Source organism: Myxocyprinus asiaticus, chromosome 20 (assembly GCF_019703515.2).
Source record: "Myxocyprinus asiaticus isolate MX2 ecotype Aquarium Trade chromosome 20, UBuf_Myxa_2, whole genome shotgun sequence".
Taxonomy (NCBI): domain Eukaryota; kingdom Metazoa; phylum Chordata; class Actinopteri; order Cypriniformes; family Catostomidae; genus Myxocyprinus; species Myxocyprinus asiaticus.
In genome coordinates, this window is record NC_059363.1 from 24,878,494 (window position 1) to 24,897,933 (window position 19,440).

A 19,440-nucleotide genomic window follows, 5' to 3' on the forward strand; every position below is an offset into this window, starting at 1 on the left:
TTCATCTATTCATCCATCCATCCATCCATCCATCAAGCCATCCATTCTCCTATTAATCATCCATCCACCCATCCATCCATTCTCCTATTCATCATCCATCCACATATTCCACCCATGTATTCACCTATTCATCCATCCACCCACAAATCCATCCATCATCCATTCAACTATTCATCCATCCATCCATCCATCCATCCATCCTATCCTATCCTATCCTATCCATCCATCAAGCCATCAATTAATCCATCCACCTATTCTTCCACCCATCCATCTGTCCATCCATCCATTCAATCAGCTCACCCATTTAAGGTCTCTGTAATCTGCAGGGTGACATCTTGCCAGTTATCTTTCCAGTGTCCAGATCTCTCCCACACAAGCTGAGGTGCTGCAGATCCATTCTCTACCACTGACAGTAGAACTGTACCGTTGAAATCTCCATACAGGTACAGGGAAAATTGCATCTACCCACAAAAAAAATCAGCAATTGATAAATTTTTTGTACAGGACCAAATGTCTCAGAAAAATACCTTATTCTTGCATGTAGAAAAACTGTGTGTAAGGGTTTTCTGTGTAATCAACAGTATTTGTAGAAATGCAATGTGTTCCCATTTTTCATGGATAATTAACTTTACAAAATCTGCTCATTAAGTGAATTTTCCCATAACAGATTTTACATTTTTGTACAACAGGAAATTCACTCTGTTAGAGTAAGTGAATTCATATTCATTAATAAGCCTAGATTATTAAAACACAATCTAATTTTGCTGTTGTCAGACTTGCAATTGATATCTCACACATTTACATTACATTCATGCAACTGGAAGACATTTTTATCCAAAGTGACTCGCAATGCAATCAAGGTACTTTTTACATTTTACAGTTGCAGTTTTCACATGCATTTCCTCTGAAACGGAACATGTGACCTTGCTCTATCTTGCTCTATCCTGGCTCCATGCTCTATCATTAGAGCAACATGAACATGTTGCTTGTCTTAGCATCTGACATCATTAAAGTGTACAAATGTGCACATATTTTCTTTTTAAATATTATTCTCCAAAGGAGTTTCTCATAAGAATGAGATTAGAGTTCTTAATAAGATTTTAAAATAAAAATCATAGGTGCTCAGAAGGCAAATTCTTTTTAAACAGACACTCATTTTGGAGGAACCTACAGTATATATTATAATGAAACGTCCATGCAAATAGCTAACTGTTTCAGTAAACAGCAATATTATCATGAGAAAACTAGTTAATATAGCTTGTTGGTAAATGTATAAGGCCCTGGTATACTTTGTCTTTTTTTTATTTTTTTTTATTTTTTTTGCCTTTCCGGATTGGCTCGCACCCGGTCAACCATGTTGCCTTTCAAAGTATACTTCTGACCGTGAGCAAATATGAATGCGTTCAACACATGCCCACTACAGCTGCTTTATGATACTCTTTTAGTACAGTCAATGGCAGGCGCATGCGCAGAAGATGCACACAGACGAGGACCGCGTCTGTCTGTCGAGAAAATCATCAAATGCTGATGATGAAGTTTGCATCAAGCATACTGTGCACGAAGCACACAACCCAAGTATACTTTGGCCTTAAGATCAAGGCTATATAAAATTCAGAACTTAAAATAATTTGTGTGCTGCTCACTGGCACATCATTACTAGTCTTCAAAATTATTTGACTGTAATAAACTCTCACCTGACATTCTTGATTGGATATAGTTGAAGGGAGAGCTGGGCTTTGAACCAATGCCTCACTTTCATCACCGTGAACTCTGACCTTTAAGAAAAGGAAGTGCCCTGAGGCGAGAAATGAGGTCTCAACAGAGTGCTCAAATATTGTGTGGTACTGATTACAAAGGAAAAACTAAACAGATGGCTAATTAAAGAACAGATTTAAAGGAATAGTTCACCCAAAAAAGAAAATTCTGTCATAATTACTCACCCTCATTTTATTACAAACATGACTTTGTTTCTTTTGTGGAACAAAAAAGGAAAAGTTTCAATGAATATCGTGGTCCATCTTTTCAATACATAGGCAGCTGATAGTGACTCACTTTAAAGCTTAAAAAGGACCCAAAATTATCATAAAAAGTAGTCCATGCAACTCATTCATCATATTCCAACTCTTCTGAAGGCATTAGAAACAACACAAAATGTAAGCCATTTTTCAGTAAAAATCTTGGTGTCCGTTGCACGTTCATGAGAGTTACAGTATACAGTAGAACAGGGGTTCTCAACCGGGGCGTTACCACCCCCCAGTGGGTGTTCAAAGCATGCCAGGGGGTGCTGAGAGCAAATTAGTAGAAAGGAGGGCATTAGGTTACAACGGAGCCGTTTATCAGTCATGTAATTCAGATCTATTGTCAAGTTCCTGTTTGCATTCAAATGTTTATCTAGACTCCATTATGATCAGTTCATCTGATTTTGAAGTCTAGCAACGCATCTGCAGTATCTGGTTTAGCAGCGTCAAATAGACAGGCGAATTCACAACCTCCGCTAATGCACCTGTAAGGCTCTTTAGGTGGTTACGGCTCAATGGACAGAGCTGCGGGAGCGCAAAGCAGGTGCGTTTTTACTCACAGACCGGTCTCGATCTTTTAAACGTGCATCTCCGATCATTGCGCGAGATTCGGACACCATTTGAATTCAGCACAGAATTCTAAATGACCACCCTTGAATTTACTGTAGTAACACTAACTGTACTTTAGGTAGAAATAGATTCATAATATATATTATCATATCACTACTTCAGCTGTTTGTCATAGGCTACATTAGGGGAGTGAGGGAATATAATACATTTTTGTTACAACTAATAAATATGTATATTTTGTATTTATTGTTTTTACATGTGTTTAGAGTAGGTCTGCTGTTTGTAATAAAAAAAAAAAGCCATAATTTGTTTTATAGAAATCATGTTACATCCAACCATGGTAGTGAAGAAGATCCATGCTTCCATGTGTTTACTATGGCCTTGTTATAAAATACAACTGTTAAAACTATCAAAATAAATAAATAAATACATTTACATTTTCATAAGGGCAAACGCAAAATACACTATTTTTGTTTGTGTGTAAGAAAATATAATTGATTTTGTTTGCCTTCAGAAAATCCAAGAGATGACTCATTTGAATCAATAAGAGCCTGATGAAAGGAGTTCCAACTCAGTCTCACTGTTAGAATAATTTAGTCACATTAAATTATTTAAATTTGGTGTTAACATTTTACTTTTTATAGATGTTACAGATAACCTTACTGTTGTTGATGCCAGTAAATTTACATCTACCTCCAACTCAAATCCTCAAATCATCTCCAAATCTCAAATCCAGCATCAATGCTGTAATGTAGAATGAGCATTTTAGTGGGACAAAATATGCAATATTATTGGTCTTTTCATTTATTTTTGAAATATTTTTGAAATATAATAACAATCCAACTTTTATTGTTAGTTTCTGTCTTCGCATTTTCATTTTATAGGCCCCAGATATAGCCCTCCATCTGCTTGAATTTAAGAAACGCAAGGTTTGGTCTCACATTCATGATGCATAAGCCTGCTGAATTTATTAACAAAACTTTGAAATTAAGCAAATAATACAAATATTGAGTTTTGTGTTTTGTGTTTTCTTTCTTTTTTTGGTAAAACAAAGTCTCCGCTTTCAAATGGGTGGGGTTGGTGGGTTGAATGTACTACATATAGTATTGGACTGCAATAGTTTTGGGTCCTTTTCAGGCTTTAAAATGAGGCACTATTCATTTATTAACTTATGAGATGTTAAGTTTCACAAAACAAACAATATCCTGTCAATTTCTTTGAATAATTTTGATTAACGAGCTGGAAATCAACACATGTAATAAACTGAACTGAGATAACTTGTGCTGTGCAATACTAAGACATCACACTAAGCCACAGTACATACTGAGGTACAACAGTGTTCTGCGGCAGCCCTTAAATCATTACAGACTTTTTCCAGTTTAAAATCCCAGGTGCCATTTGCAGAGCACACAAATAGTTTCTTCACCGAATATTTTGGAATCAGAATTAAAATATATATTTTAGCGGAATTCATAACTGGAGCATTGGTTTCCAATTTATGCGTCTTTAGAGATATGCGGAAAAGTATTTAAAGGATTTACTTTTTTTTACAGATGGGCCTTTCCCCCCAAAACGTCAATAAGAGCAAACAGGGATAGTATAGCATCTAAGGTCACGCAAACATTAGTTTTAGATGAAATCTCGTTTAATCACATCAGCTTGTGGCATAACTTTGCCTCTCTAATTGGGCTTTTACACAATTCTAAGCCAATTAAACTGATCTGTAAAACTTTTTGATGTGATTTATCCTTGTGTATATAAATGTACAAATGTTGTATAAACACTAATGCAAAATTCTGAGATTCACTTAGATGATGAATGTTGACATCCCAAGTCTTGAGGAAATTCAAGTTTTTTAATGTTTGTGCAAAAAAATTCCATGCAGTCTACTTGAACTGTCACAGCTACTTTTGTCTCTGGACAGAGAGAATATAGAGGGGGAAGAGACAGACAGACCACAGACCAGAAATTATCATGCTTATTATGGCACATTATAAAACTATTTTTTATCATCATATTTACCTTGAGTGTTTTGCAAAGCTGTGCCCTGTAGATCAGTGCTTTCACTTAGCTGTTCTCCACTAACTAGCCTCCAAGAGGAGTGTGTATTAGACACCAACCATCCACAGGAGCCCGACTCAAATGAACACTGTGAACCCAAGGGTAAAGCATCTGCAAAGGGATTCAGTAAATGATGAAACATCTGACCAATCAAAATGTGCAGAATACAGCTGATATTTGTCAAAAAAAAAAACAACAAAAAAAAAAACAGACTTGGCCATGATTACAATTTCCCTTAAAAGTTATTTTCGATTTTTTTCCCTCCCTTCCCAACATTGTGTACACTGTAAAAATGTTTTGCCAAGTAACCTAAAAATGTGCTTCTTGTGGAAAAATGTAAATTATTTATTATTTATTCAAGTCACTTTTAAAGATTAAATCAGCAAGAAAAGTTCCTTAAGGTAACAACTGTCTGTTAACACTTTTCATGGTGTAGTTTGTTTTGCTAAATGACCAAAATATATATATATAATTTCAGAGGGGGAATTAACCAATAATTAATTGCACTCACTGATAGTGTTGTTAATTTGCACATGCTGTCTGCATTGTTTTAGTACCAAAATGACTAAAGGAATATATGCAAATCACATAACAGTGCAAACACCCTAAGCAATTTTTCTTAACACAATTTGCATGGCTGTGTTCAAGCAATACAACATGGTTACTTTTACATTACTAAAGACACCACAATATATAATACTGTTCACACCATTGTATTCACTTCCAACAATAAACTAAACAGAGTTACGGTGATATGGAACAGGGGTAGGTCAATTGTTTTCCAAATATTACTATCCAGGGGCCCACAACCCAAACATTTAAGAATCCAACAGCAGTAATTTAATTTCTGACTAGAAATACCAATTATTTCTGTGTGAGCATGCGCTCTATTGTGGTGTGTTTATACATATTTGTAATGGACTACATATCATTTTAGGAGGTAATGACTGGAGATGAGGAAAAATAAAACATTCATTGGACACTAATTCCCGGTTTAAAAGGAGGGATGAATAAACTTAAGCAATGTTGAGCCTATTCACTTGTCTAAATGCTCAATTAGGTACAAATATAAAATAATACACACCTTAACACTGCCTGCAAATAGAAACAACTAAGTGACAGGACTCCAACTAATGTAAACCAATGCTCTTAGGACATCAGGTGTTGAGTGGAGAGGGGAGGACAGATTTAACTAATGCACAAATTAATTATCTACTTTTTAGGATGGCATGGATCATGCTAATATGCTTAAACTTTGTGGGAGATAATTTTCATGAGAATGCCGTGTGAACCCTGTTATAAATGCTGTATATCTTAAATTAAGTTGATTTTTCCAAAAAATACTGAATAATGTCATGACTGAGCATGTAACCAGAGAAATCTTTAATACATTTTTAATAGACTGCCTGTAAATTTAATTGCAGTATAGAGGCATTTCTTTACCACTGGGATATATGACAGTTGTTCTCACCTCAGTGGATTACTGTATAAGTGATGTGTGGCAAATGCTAAAAGCTACAAAGTTCTTTGTACATACACATTCATTGAAATCATCTAATTACCAACGATGCATAGTTTAAACACTAACTGATTAATATCAATCTTGCATCTTTACTAAGTGGAAAACTTCGACAGCGCAAATATGCTAATCCAATGCCTCCGGTGAAAGGATTAACCATTTATTATGGCCTTATGCTTTAATACAGCTAATGTGAGTGACACACAGCCAGCAAGTTACTCTATGGCCACCTCTCATATCACTCTGTCACGCTCTTCATTCTTTAATTGTGCACTCTCAACGAAATGCAAATTGGCAAGAATGTTCTTGCAAATCTTACTTTTCAGAGAAATGTTTCAATTATCATAAATCAAATGATGAAAGTTGGACAGGTGCAATGCAGCCTGTTCTTTTACATTTAAATTGTTCAAACACATTACCTATTGTATCTTTAAAAGACAAAAGCTTCACATATTGTAAATATTCTAAATAGACATGCTGGGTGACTGCATAATTTTGGCCAGTGTAATATGTTTACAATTACTGTACTCATAGACTGATAAACAGAAACTACACATCATCAAGGCTTATAAAATATTTATAATATTTCATTTTACTAACCGCATATTAATCCCTCATCCTCCCCTAGTGGGCAGTCAGTATGAAAATCACACACTCGTCTTTTCTCTATACAGCCTCCAAAATTACAGTGAAATGATGAGAATGTTTCACATTCTGGACCCAAATCCAAATCTAAATCATCATCACCTGTGTAAAACCAGAGAAAATCAGAAAGATTTAGTTCAGAATTTCCACACATGCATAAAGATAGAAGAATTGATTTAGTGCATTAAGCAAATAAAATAGTTTCCATATCACAGTCATACAGTAGATATTCTCTAAAGATTTAATCAATCATTATAGATAATAAAGCATTTACCCATGACACAGTCCTTCAGCTCCAGTGAGTCTAATGCCAGAACTCCGACTTCATGGCTGCTACAGGAAGAGTACTGCACTGTCACCTGGAAGGGCTCGTCTAACTGACCAATTAGAGCCTCCAGCACCTCCCATTGGGACCTGGGCCGCAAAGAAAGAAATGCATTAAATGCATTCATTCAACGAGTCTTACGCAATTATCATCTCAGAAAAAGAACTGTTATTTTTGCTATTTTAACCAATTTTGAACTCTTATCAGTCGATCAAACGATGAGTCAAAATGAAGATAAACATAAAATACATTCCTCAAAATTGCGCCTTTTGTTTCCATGGAAGAAAGAAAGTCATACTGTTTGGAACTACATGAGTGTGAGTAAAGGATGACAGAATTTTCATTTTTGGCAAAGTCTCTTTAAACTATTCTTTTAGTTCAAATCTTTGCTTACTGGAAGCATATCTAGTTAAATGACTGAGAGAGAGAGAGAAGCTGAGAGAGACTTTGCAAAGGCCTTGAGGTACTCATATTCCATATCATTAAAAAATCCCTTAATGCTTAAATCATTACATGAAAGTGGTCTCACAGCCACTTGTGTAAGTGCTTCATTGCATGTATTGAAGCTTGTGAAGTACACAGCGGGAGATAATGCAAACTAAAAGTGGGTCTCTAAGTCTAAATTGAAACCGGTGTATATAACTGATTTGTATAATACGCCACACTCCATGCTGTAACCCAGGTCTGTTAGGCTCAGAGCCACATAGTACAATGCCGAAAGTAAAAGTATATTGGATCCATCATGACTGTTCTGGCTCATTCTAAATTGCATTGCATCACCATCTATTTCTAGCCCTCTGTCAGAACCAATTAGGGCAAAAGTAATATCTGGCCCTACTTTAAGAAACAAAATGCTTTCAACCATCTTGGTCGTGATGTGCCTAGCACAAGAAAATCAATAATTACAACATCTCCATAAGAAAAGTATTTTGGTTGACATCTTTGTCTTGTGGTTAATGCTGTCCCACATGTAAGTAAAGCAAATGCCAATGCTCTCTCACTTATATACAGTGGCTCTGTAATATGTCAGTTCTCCTTTTATGATATGTCAATCAGATTTGATCGTAACATTGCCACTGCATGCAGATACTGTATTTGGACTCTCTCTGGTTGTCAAACATGAGTGGAAAATATCCATAGTAAAGGTTACTCTGCTAGGATACCTGTGTGAACCTTAAGGGGAACTGACTTCAAGTTCATACATCACCTAAAAATCACCTTAGCAAAAGTAGTTTAAAAGCACAAAAATAGCTAAAATTGCTCAGAAAAGTGAAGTTTGCTATGAGACAAGCCACTTGATTTGACATTTTATTATCTAATGGAATGACATTCATACATTATTTAAAATAATAGTTCATCCAAAATGAAAATTCTCTCATCATTTACTCAACCATATGCCATCCCAGATGTGTATTATTTCTTTCATCTGCTGAACTCAAATGAATATTTTTAAAAGAATTTCCCAGCTCTTTTGGTCCAAAGTGAATGGGTGCAAAAATTTTGAAGCTCCAAAAATCACATATGTCAACATAAAAGTAATCCATAAGACTCCAGTGGTTAAAACAATATCTTCAGAAGTGATAAATTAGGTGTGGGTGAGAAACAGATCACTTTCAAATTTTTCTGCTTGTGTTTTTGGTGAATCACATTCTTCATGCATATCGACCCCCACTGGGAAAGGAGAAGAATTTCAAGCAAAATAAGGATTTAAATATTGATCTGTTTCTCAACCACACCTATCCAGGGTTGGGGAGTAACAAAATACAAAATACGTATTCCACAGCAGTTACAATTTAAATAATTGGTAATTAGAATACAGTTACATTCAAAATGTATTTTGATTACTGAAGAGATTTTTTGCATTTTATTGTCATTTGTTTCATTTAATATTTAGTCCTTTCAGATGGAAAACATTTATACATATAAACTATGCGATCCAAAGTGCATTTGAACAGCGGTGAAACACTTTCTTATGATGTGTTATATTCATACGAGCAGACAGAGAAGTAAGTTTGAAGTAAGTTTGGAGCAGAAGAAATAGAAATAAACCTTGTGTAAATTGTCAGCTTTACACTAAGCTAAAATGCTATTTCTAGCCATTTTACATGCACATGTTGCCAGGCACAATCATATTTTTTTTATCAAGAAAATTCACGCTGGATCATAATTTCTTTTTTTCTAGTAAGACCTTTGATATTAGGGCAAAAATCATGTTCTTGATAATAATTTTTGTATTGTTTTCCTGTAAAAAAATATCTAAAAATCTTTAAAACAAGATCAGTTTGATTTATCTTGTTTTAGAAACAACACTGCATAAGATATTTAGGTTTTTCAGAGAATGTATTTTTAACATGTGTATTTTGTCTTACTGTACTGGCAGAGTTTTTATAGTCAAAACAAGTGAAAAAATCTACCAGTGCTGAAGAAGTAATCCAGAGTATTTAGAATACGTTACTGACCTTGAATAATCTAACGAAATATGTTACAAATTACATTTTACAGCATGTATTCTGTAATCTGTAGTGGAATACATTTCAAATGTAACCCTCCCAACCCTGCACCTATCATATCACTTCTGAAAATATGGATTAAAACACTGGAGTCGTGTGGATTACTTTTAAGATGCCTTTATGTGCTTTTTGGAGTGTAAAAATTTTGGCACCCATTCACTTGCATTGTGAGGACCTACAGAGCTGAGACATTCTTCTAAAAATCATAATTTGTGTTCTGCAGAAGAAAGAAAGTCATACACCTCTGGGATGGCATGAGGGTCATTTTTGGGTGAACTAACCCTTTTAAAGTGGCTTATATGTCCATTACTTTTTGGGCCACTATATGTAACGTTTTTTTTTTCATTGCTGTGTTTTTGAGGCCATTGGAAAAACACAGTTGAATTCAAAAGGCTCACCTGCCAATCCCATGTTCCTTGATTGTAAGAGCTAACGGCTTGATGACTGAGGAGTCAGTGGTTTTCACAAAGGCAGATACGTTTCCTGTATGTGGCTCTGGCTGGAAGCGAGCGAGGCGCAGATGACAGAGTGGCCCACTGTGAATTTCAACAGGACTGGACATGTGGAAACTACATCTCCCAGAGGACACCTTAGCTGAGCTGGGCTTTAATATCAGAAAATGACCTGTTGAAAGAAAGGAAATCTTCAAAACATTACAGGACTGCAACTAATCATTATATTGCCAATCTATCCCAAAAAGATGTGCCTGTTTATGCTAAACATTTTTAAATGAGGTATAAATTATGAGGGGACTTTCCGTTCGTACCTTCAGATTTTCCAGCGGAATGATCTTTGATTGGTTGGACACCCCATCTATTGGATCTGTGTTGCTGTGGTGATGTGACATACCAGTCCCCTCCAGTGCTGTGATTGGATAAGGTCCAAGAACATGGAGATTCAAAATCACAAAAGGAAACTGTAGAAGGATGAAGCAACACTTTATCAGAGTATTAAAGGGAAGTCACTACTCACAAGGAAGCACCAAAACAGTTTAGCACATCAATTGTAGCAGTACAAAGTTATAGACATCACTCATATACAGTATTATATATGTTATAACCAATTTGACAATGCTCTTTACAGCTCAATATATTAATATCAGTAAATATTTAATCGGATCCAGCACTGTTTATATAGCTAAAAGAGAAAGCAGGGCAAAAAAAATAAAAAATAAAAAACTAATTTGAAAAAATAAATCTTGCTATACTCTTTAAGGACTAATTCATGCAAAATTAAAATTCTGTCATCATTTACTCCTCATATTGTTGCAAACCCATATGACTTTCTTTCTTTTGTGGCACACAAAAGATATTAGGCTAAATGTTAGTCTCAGGCACCATTCACATTCATTGCATTTTTGTTTGTCATCAGGCATTTCAAGTTTGCATGGAATTATATAAAGCTACTGATGAAGAAATACCACAAAAAGGGAAACCCCTCTGGGATTCCATATAAACGTCCCGACGGGAAGTGCCATGGGTGGAATACTTAACCAAATCGATGTTTCTTCTAAGCTAAAATGTGGCAAGTGAAACTTCATAAGAAACATTATGTAATGACAAGAGAGCAGTTAAAACCTCAGGCTCAGACTGTTATGGAGGAATCAAACAAGTTCTCCTCTGTTTTCATGGTGGTTTGTATGGTTCATCACTTCCTAATGAGAACCAGTTGAGGGGATGAAGTAAAAATCAATGTCTTACGTTCACTGTCTTCTTTTGGACTGAACTGATGAGGATATGGTTGCACTGGAGGATGTTTGACTGCCCTTTCCACCGGAGAACAGCTGCTCCTAAACACTGAAAGACAACTAAAATAAGCTTTATGAGACCAAAGGTCAACCACAACGTCAATTGGAATAAAGCAAGTCTTTGTTTTCTTTTAAAATGATTTAATAAATGATAATTACTTGTTAGCAGAGGCTTCAAATGAAGCTTTCATATGAAAGAACCAAAGTTTTAGACTGAAGACCATATGGGTCTGTTATCTCAGTGTTAGTGCCCCAAAGGACCCGAAAAGCTTTATGGTATTTTAAGGTCTGCCTAGTGGTTTTGCCCAAAGGCGACATTATGCACAGTCGTTGTGTTTTATCAATGAGGCATTTCATTCAAAACAGCTGGACACAGTGCTGTGCAATTTGAAGTCATAATGTCGTTTTCTGTTTATCAGATGAAATTTATTGTATGACCATCAGCACCCATAACTATTTCTATATAAAAACATACATTTTAAACATTAGATTAAATAAGGACACTTGAAAACAACAACAGTGCTGTTTTAACAAGTGTTTAAACTAACAATAGATTGTGATTAACTCTAGTGGGCCACATTTCAAATGACGTCATTCTTTTGTGCTTTGAATTAGCACAGAATTATACAAATTATAACAGTATTTCAATGATTATTGCTTTCACACTCCAAATCTTTTTATTGCCTTCCTAGTTAAGAAAAAAAATAAAGAAATAACCCAGTGTGAGCCTGTGCTTGGTCTTGCAGTGACTGGCACATTTGTGGAAAAACACCTTTAAATAATTTACATTTGTTTGCCCTATACAGTCATGAAAATGGGAAGAGTGTTCTTATATTCATTTTAATGTAATTAAATATTGGTTTTATACTTGATATTTTTAAATGCTGAATCACATTTATTTTATTTTAAGATTTGGAGAGGTAAGAGGTTACCAAAGCAAAAAAGTCCATTATCTGTTATAAAAACATACAATATTTGAGATCACAGCAATAGCTCATTACAGCATGCCAAAATCAGAACTGTAATGAGTATGCTTTGCCAATTAGGACCCACACTCCTGTCATTTCCTGGCTCTAAATCAGATTCATTTGATGTATCATCAAGAATCTCTAAAGTGGGGCTACTTACAATGCCCCACCACTCCACTAAATTAATCCCTTGATCTCAATGGCGTCAACTGTATCCAGTTAAGTAAAGCCTATGATGGAATGCTAATGAAGGGGGCCAGGAAGCCATACAGCAAGAATTTGAAAATCAATATTGATGACTTTTTTGTAAGATAAATATAAAGATTATTAATAAAGATTTTTTAAGAACATTTTAGAGCCCATTCTTTTTTAAATACACTACATGGCCAAAAGTGTATGGACACCCTCTTCTAAAGGAATAGGTTATCCAAAAAGTGTTGTTCCAAACCCTTTATTTCCTTAGTAAAGCACAAAAGGAAATGTTAGGAAGAACTTTAAATGATATTTAATGTACTCTATACTTTTTTCTACTGTTTTGGGTAAACTATTCCTTTAACAGCTTTGGTCATTTCAGCTAAAGAGCACAACAGTGCCTGCCCACTTTTTCAGCCACCTGGTTTCTGGAAGTATTGCCCCCATTCATTTATTCCATAGACTTTCAATAAAATCCTTCATAAAAGAGTTTTAAGCCATGAACCAACCAGCTCCGAGGTGAATCACAACATAAACTTTGTTTTGAAGCAATAAGTATTTGAAAATCGGCATGAGGCATTGCGAAGGACATATTCGAATATAAAACAATTGAAGTATATATAATTATTGATTTTATGTTGTTGGTTGATTATAAGTATAGAAACAATATAGTTTACATTTATTTCAAAATATTTCAAGATATGCAAATATATAAGTAGTTTGTGGGTGAAGTAATGGGAGAGCAGTCGCTTCCGGGATTGTTTGGTGAGCTTTCTTGGCCGCAGTTCTCTGACTGAAGCTTTCTCTGCTGGACTGTGGATAGTGTCCTTTATTAAACACGATTTTTAAACAATGAAGTTGAAATAAAAGAAGCATATACCATTGATGAACAACCTTGGGGCTCACAGTATATGTCTTTAAAGGTCTTTAAGTTATCGGTAAAAATCTATTTGTCAATGGAAAAAATAATTGTGATTTTTACTTCCGGAAGCAAACTGTTGCACTCTATACCCATAAATAACTAATGGCCCATCAGGGTGATTTCTATGGCTGTCACTTTTTTCAGTAGATCCTGAGAAAACAGCATTCAAACTTCTCAAGACAGCTGTGACAAACATCCCAAATCAGAACGAGTGTTACAATTGAAATATTGTAATCAAGCTTTTACAACATATGAAAATTATTTCCAAAACATTAAGATAGCCACTGATTTGTCCAAAAACAAATTCCATGACCAATCAATAATCATGGTACATATTTTACACAAGAGCAAAACACTGCACAAACACATGCTATATTAACCAGTTACAAGAGTGAAGAATTATTAGTTTTGGTTTGGCTCAGGGATATTACGCCATAAAAAGGATAAAAACACACCATGACATACTACACAAAGGTCTCCTTCGGGAGTTTTAAAGTATTACCTCGTCCTGAGCACTGAAAAAAAAAAATTGCTGAAAAGATACTATAAAAAATCAACCCAAGACAAATTTTAGCAATGAAAGCAACAACAACAGACAATTCTCAATCACAACCATGGACCACAGGCAAACTGTCATCTGAAAAGACAATGTGATCTACTCCTAAATATACAACTAGATCACAAATGCTTAAAGGGAAGTTGTAAGGGTTTATCATAACAATGGGCAAGCCTCATATATTTCAACCACAAATGAACATCCTCTTTCCAGTATGTTACATCATCCAGTTGGCATTAAAGATCTTGCACAAAAAAATGTCTATATTAACCAAATGCCTGGCTCTGCCAATGCAGCTTGCTCATTTACCAAAGTAATACAGCACAAAAGAATGAAAATCTGTATTATTGTGAGCAGGCAATGAACCATATAAACCATTTTGGTTCTGTAAATCAATAGTGGAAGAGACACTTAGTCTGTGGATTTTCAAAATGTTGGCACAAAATGCTTCACTCTACAGATGAAGTGAGTAATTTTGTTTATGTTTAAATATTTTCTCATATCCCATATTAAAGTGCAGACAACTCACTAGAAGTAAGCCATTTGTAGGTTGATTTTCCAAAAAAATGGAAACACTGGCTCTATGGCACTATCCAAACATGCCGATCAGCCTGACAACATTGGCTCAAACAAATGTGTTCTGCAAGAGGAGCAGAAATTTAACACTTTAGCTTTAACCTCAGGTTAACATAATACTCTAACAAGCAACTAAGAACATGTGCAAGGACTAGACTAGGTCTCCCACAGAAGAATTCATCTGGGGGTTCTGTCCTTCAGCATGAGCAAACACATGGCTACGATTTGCACCTATTTTGCCCTGCCAAGAGAGGACACTCGGTTGCATCTGGATGTGTGACTGACTCTGATTTGTGTCCAAAATGTGCAACATGACATCTGGCCTACCTGTTTCACCTTGTTTAGGGCAAGAGAGGAACATCTAACAGCTGGGCTTCGTTAACTACACACTCTCAGTGGAGAGCCAGCAGTCCTCACGATACCCAGCTGACTCATCTGCTAAGAGAGTACCCACGTCTGAGGCTTGATCCTTTTCTTTCTTCCTCTGAGGATACTGTTGATTCTTAATTCTCTCCATTTGAGCTGAGAGGCAATCCTCACCACCAGTGCCTAATGCTTTGGAGGAGCTCAAACATTCAGTGTGGGTTTAAGCATCAGGCAAAATGCTTAAATCTTTAGAGTGAGCTGACTAATGTTGCACTGATTAATTAACTTTTGAGTTTTTTGTTTGTTAGATTTTTTTTTAAAGAAGAAAATCGTACTAGACTTGGCAAAAATAGCGCCTAAGAAACGAATCAATGCTGTTACACAGTAAAAAGATTTCACAAGATAAAAGGATATTTGCTAGTCTAATAACCATGAAAAAGATTGTTTGATACATGGCACCAAAAAGTATAGAATACATAAGACTGTTGTTGCATTATACAACATAATATCAAACCATGTTGAATTTATTTTAAAGAAATATAGCACAAATACACTTTCAAAAAGAAGTCTGTAAGGTTTAGGAAGGAAGTTAGTTCTAAGAAACGGTAGCTATGTCATTATTTTTTTGCTGGTGCTACCTGGTTCAAATTTAGTTTCTAATGCAAAGACATTTAGATATTTTTGTGTACTTAATTGTTCAAAAGTGTCCAAATAATTTTTGGGGTGACTGTGCAGCTGGATTCTAGATCCAGAGTCCATGTGGATATTAGACAGTGCCATTGATATTTGAAAAACATCTCAAAGTCTGACTTTTGATCTTCTCTACTTTTCAGGAGCTCATAAAAACATGTACAAACAATAAGGCTGATATTGAAATATAACATTGGGAACCCCAGTTGGCAATGAGAATATCAGTAAAACAGAGAGATACTCTGAAGGTGAGATTCTTCAAAGGCTTTCAGTATAGCACATGCACTCCAAAGTCTAGATCAATCATTAAACACAGTCAGGTCCCTCTAAATGTGCCAAACTCTATATTACTCCCCTAAAAAGCACTTCACTTCAGTTATGGTTGATTGCTTCAAAGCTGCAGACCTACAGTGCAAAGAACAGCAGAGACTGGGAAATTGATATAGTCAAACCCTTGTGATCACACAGTGAACACTCCAATTGGATTTTTGAAAATGGTAAAGCCTTTTAGAGAGTGGGAGATCTTGCAGCAACAGTTCCAGGGTTCACAAGCCAATAGAGCAACACAAAACCAGGCTGTCAGCATGTATTTCACCATAAATTTAGAGCTTAATTGTAGCAGTTAGTGAAGATCACATGCTTGGGACTTGTCTGGGACTAACAGTGTTGTGGGTGTACAGAGTAATGTGTTGCAATTTAGATGAGTTGAGGAGACCAATCAACACAACCGATAATTGAAAGATTGCCCTGACACAGTGTACCACACACACTATGAGAAGGAAAAAACAGGTCATTGCATCAATATGACTGATAATTGGAAATGAGTTGAGAATACACTTATGAAAAAACTGCTGAGTCTTAATGCTGTAACAAACAAGCATTTAAGTTTACCTTTGCCACAAGTTATAATTTCACCAAAATGACTGACCAAAATGTTCTTATAGAAAGAAATCTTAACTAAGCAGACGATTAGTAAACAAACTGACCCACTTTTGATTTAAAACACAAAATCCGAATTATATGGTATCCAGAATAGGTATGCCACAAGACATGGTCCCAAAAAGTATTTGGACATTTAAGCCACACTATGACTATCTTGCATTAGATAACAAAATATAAAGTGGCATCTGCAAATAAATGATGCTAAGGAGTTCAGAACTAACTTTTCTTTAAAGACTTTTGCAGTTACTGTAAACCAGCTGGACTCAAGGTAATTTTAGTGGATGTATGGACACAGCTGCCCTAAAGTTCACACAGGTGTAGGTCATCATAATGACGTTCCTCTACACTGTAACAAGTGGTCACCTGCAATTGTTACATTAAGGAGCCATTTCTGATCCAACCCCTAAAACAAGTTTTGTTGGTGTAATCTAATATGTTCAGATTGATTAAGTAATGCTAAATAATATTTTTGACTTGAATAAAAACTGTTATTTTAGATGTTATCACTTGAAGCATATTTTTAGGTCAAAATGTTTAAGTTTGACAAAATGTCCAAATATTTTTTCTTTGTCATTTACAACAACATAATGTATATACTGCATATAATTTATATATATATATATATATATATATATATATATATATATATATATATATATATATATATAGTATATTGTCAGAGCAGAAGGAAGCAAGTTTTCTTCCAGGATAACCTTGTAAGTGGCTTGATTCATGCGTCCTTCACGAAGACGATTCTGACCAATTCCAGCCTTGCTGAAGCACCCCCAGATCATCACCGATCCTCCACCTGGTCGTCTAATGGTTAGACGGAGACCTGGAGAGGCCTTCAAGCCACATTGTCTGTGAAATTTGGTGGAGGATCGGTGATGATGCTTCAGGGGTGCTTCAGCAAGGCTGGATTCAGGCAGATTCGTCTTTGTGAATGACGCATGTATCAAGCCACGTACAACGTTATCCTGGAAGAAAACTTGCTTCCTTCTGCTCTGACAATGTTCCCCAACTCTGAGGATTAGTTTTTCCCAGCAGGACAATGCTCCATGCCACACAGCCAGGTCAATCAAGGTGTGGATGGAGGACCACCGGATCAAGACCCTGTCATGGCCAGCCCAATCTCCAGACCTGAACCCCATTGAAAACCTCTGAAATGTGATCAAGAGGAAGATGGATGACCACAAGCCATTAAACAAAGCCAAGCTGCTTAAATTTTTCCCAAGAGCAGTGTGAAAGACTGGTCACAGAGCATGCCAAGATGCATAAAAGCTGTGATTGAAAATCAGGGTTATTCCACCAAATATTGATTTCTGAACTCTTCCTAAGTTAAAACATTAGAATTGTGTTGTTTAAAAATGAATATGAACATGCTTTCTTTGCATTATTCAAGGTCTGAAAACACTGCATCTTTTTTGTTATTTTGACCATTTGTCATTTTCTGCAAATAAATGCTCTAAATGACAATTTGGGAGAAATGTTGTCAGTACTTTATAGAATAAAACAAAAATGTTCATTTTACTCAAACACATACCTTTAAATAGTAAATCCAGAGAAACTGATAATTTTGCAGTGGTCTCTTAATTTTTTCCAGATATATATATATTTTTTCATATATATATATATATATATATATTCTCCATCCATCTCTGCAAAGAAAACAAATCTTTGCCTGATTTTCATTCAATTTGCTTTTTGTTCTTTTCCTAAGCTAAGCTAAGACTCTTAACGAAAAAACAAAATATAGACAGCTGTAATAAAGAGTGAAGAGTCTGCACATTTGAGAGCCCATTCATTAGCAGTGAATCAGACTTTTGGCATTTCCGAAAAATTAACTCACATAATTGAATTTTTCTTGTAATTGGTTGCAGCTAGGCTCAAATTATGATCTTTTAGAACCTACAGTACATCTGCTCCTGTATTTTAAAAAGCTTGTAATATTGGGACATTTTTTTCTGACAATAAACCCTCCTCTGACCCCAAAACCTCAGCATTCAGTTTTACAATCAAATTGATGTTTAAAGAAGCAGGAGATGTTTTGTCATACTCTGTCTATATCCGTTTCATATGTACCAATACAATTTATTTGATTTTGCACAAGTCACAGACAGTCTAGATTTATTAATACCAGATGGAAATATGATCTTGTATACCCAAGTGAAGCAAAGGATAAAAGTTTATTGTGGGCCTTACAAAGAAGGACCTGTGCACATGACCAGCACAGCAAAAATGGTGATTCAGTTAGCATGAATGCTGTAGCTTGCCAAATGTTAAAAGCCAGCAATAAATTTGTGAAAAATCAGCTCTGCCACTTTAAGGATCTGCCACCAAACCCAAACCTGAGAAGATAAAATGGCCATTCGTTAAAGAGCACAAAGTAAGGTGACAGGTGTGGAGTTGTTTGCAGTGTTGGTGCATGGAGAACAGAGAGCGTTTGCCATTGTGTACGTGTGATGTGACGTGTGAACAGGAACGCCATTGGAGGAGTGAGGACTAAAAGTGGGACTGGTAATCAGCAGTGAGCACCAAAAAGTTTAGCCGGGATTATTGATTGGACAAAGCTACCTGACTGACAACTTGAGTTTTGTGTGGACGCATTAGTTCCCTCAATTGCTCTACAACCATGTTTAAATGGAGCCAAGTATCAGAAGTTGAGGTGATCGCTTGTATCTTCTGACCTGCCCAGATTCCCGTTTGACTCTCCCTCTGTGCTCCTGCAGCAGTGCCTCACACACATCAAGGTGCATGCAGACATACTTCGACCCAGCAGCACACACTCATTCACTTACCCCAAGAACACCTGAACTCTCTCCCTAACACCCAC

General features: G+C 35.8%; 1 protein-coding gene across 1 annotated transcript in view; it reads right to left on the reverse strand.

The window, feature by feature from the left end:
• Nucleotides 1–19,440, reverse strand: part of LOC127410870 (tyrosine-protein kinase receptor-like) — an 81,516-nt gene that overhangs the window by 42,874 nt on the left and 19,202 nt on the right. Inside the window, exons 2-9 of the mRNA XM_051646087.1 lie at nt 11,349–11,444; nt 10,415–10,564; nt 10,047–10,272; nt 7,088–7,227; nt 6,769–6,915; nt 4,611–4,760; nt 1,695–1,795; nt 301–461 (exon numbers count right to left, since the gene is read on the reverse strand). Of these exons, the coding sequence (XP_051502047.1) occupies nt 301–461; nt 1,695–1,795; nt 4,611–4,760; nt 6,769–6,915; nt 7,088–7,227; nt 10,047–10,272; nt 10,415–10,564; nt 11,349–11,444 (1,171 nt within the window). The remainder of the gene's footprint in view (nt 1–300; nt 462–1,694; nt 1,796–4,610; nt 4,761–6,768; nt 6,916–7,087; nt 7,228–10,046; nt 10,273–10,414; nt 10,565–11,348; nt 11,445–19,440) is intronic.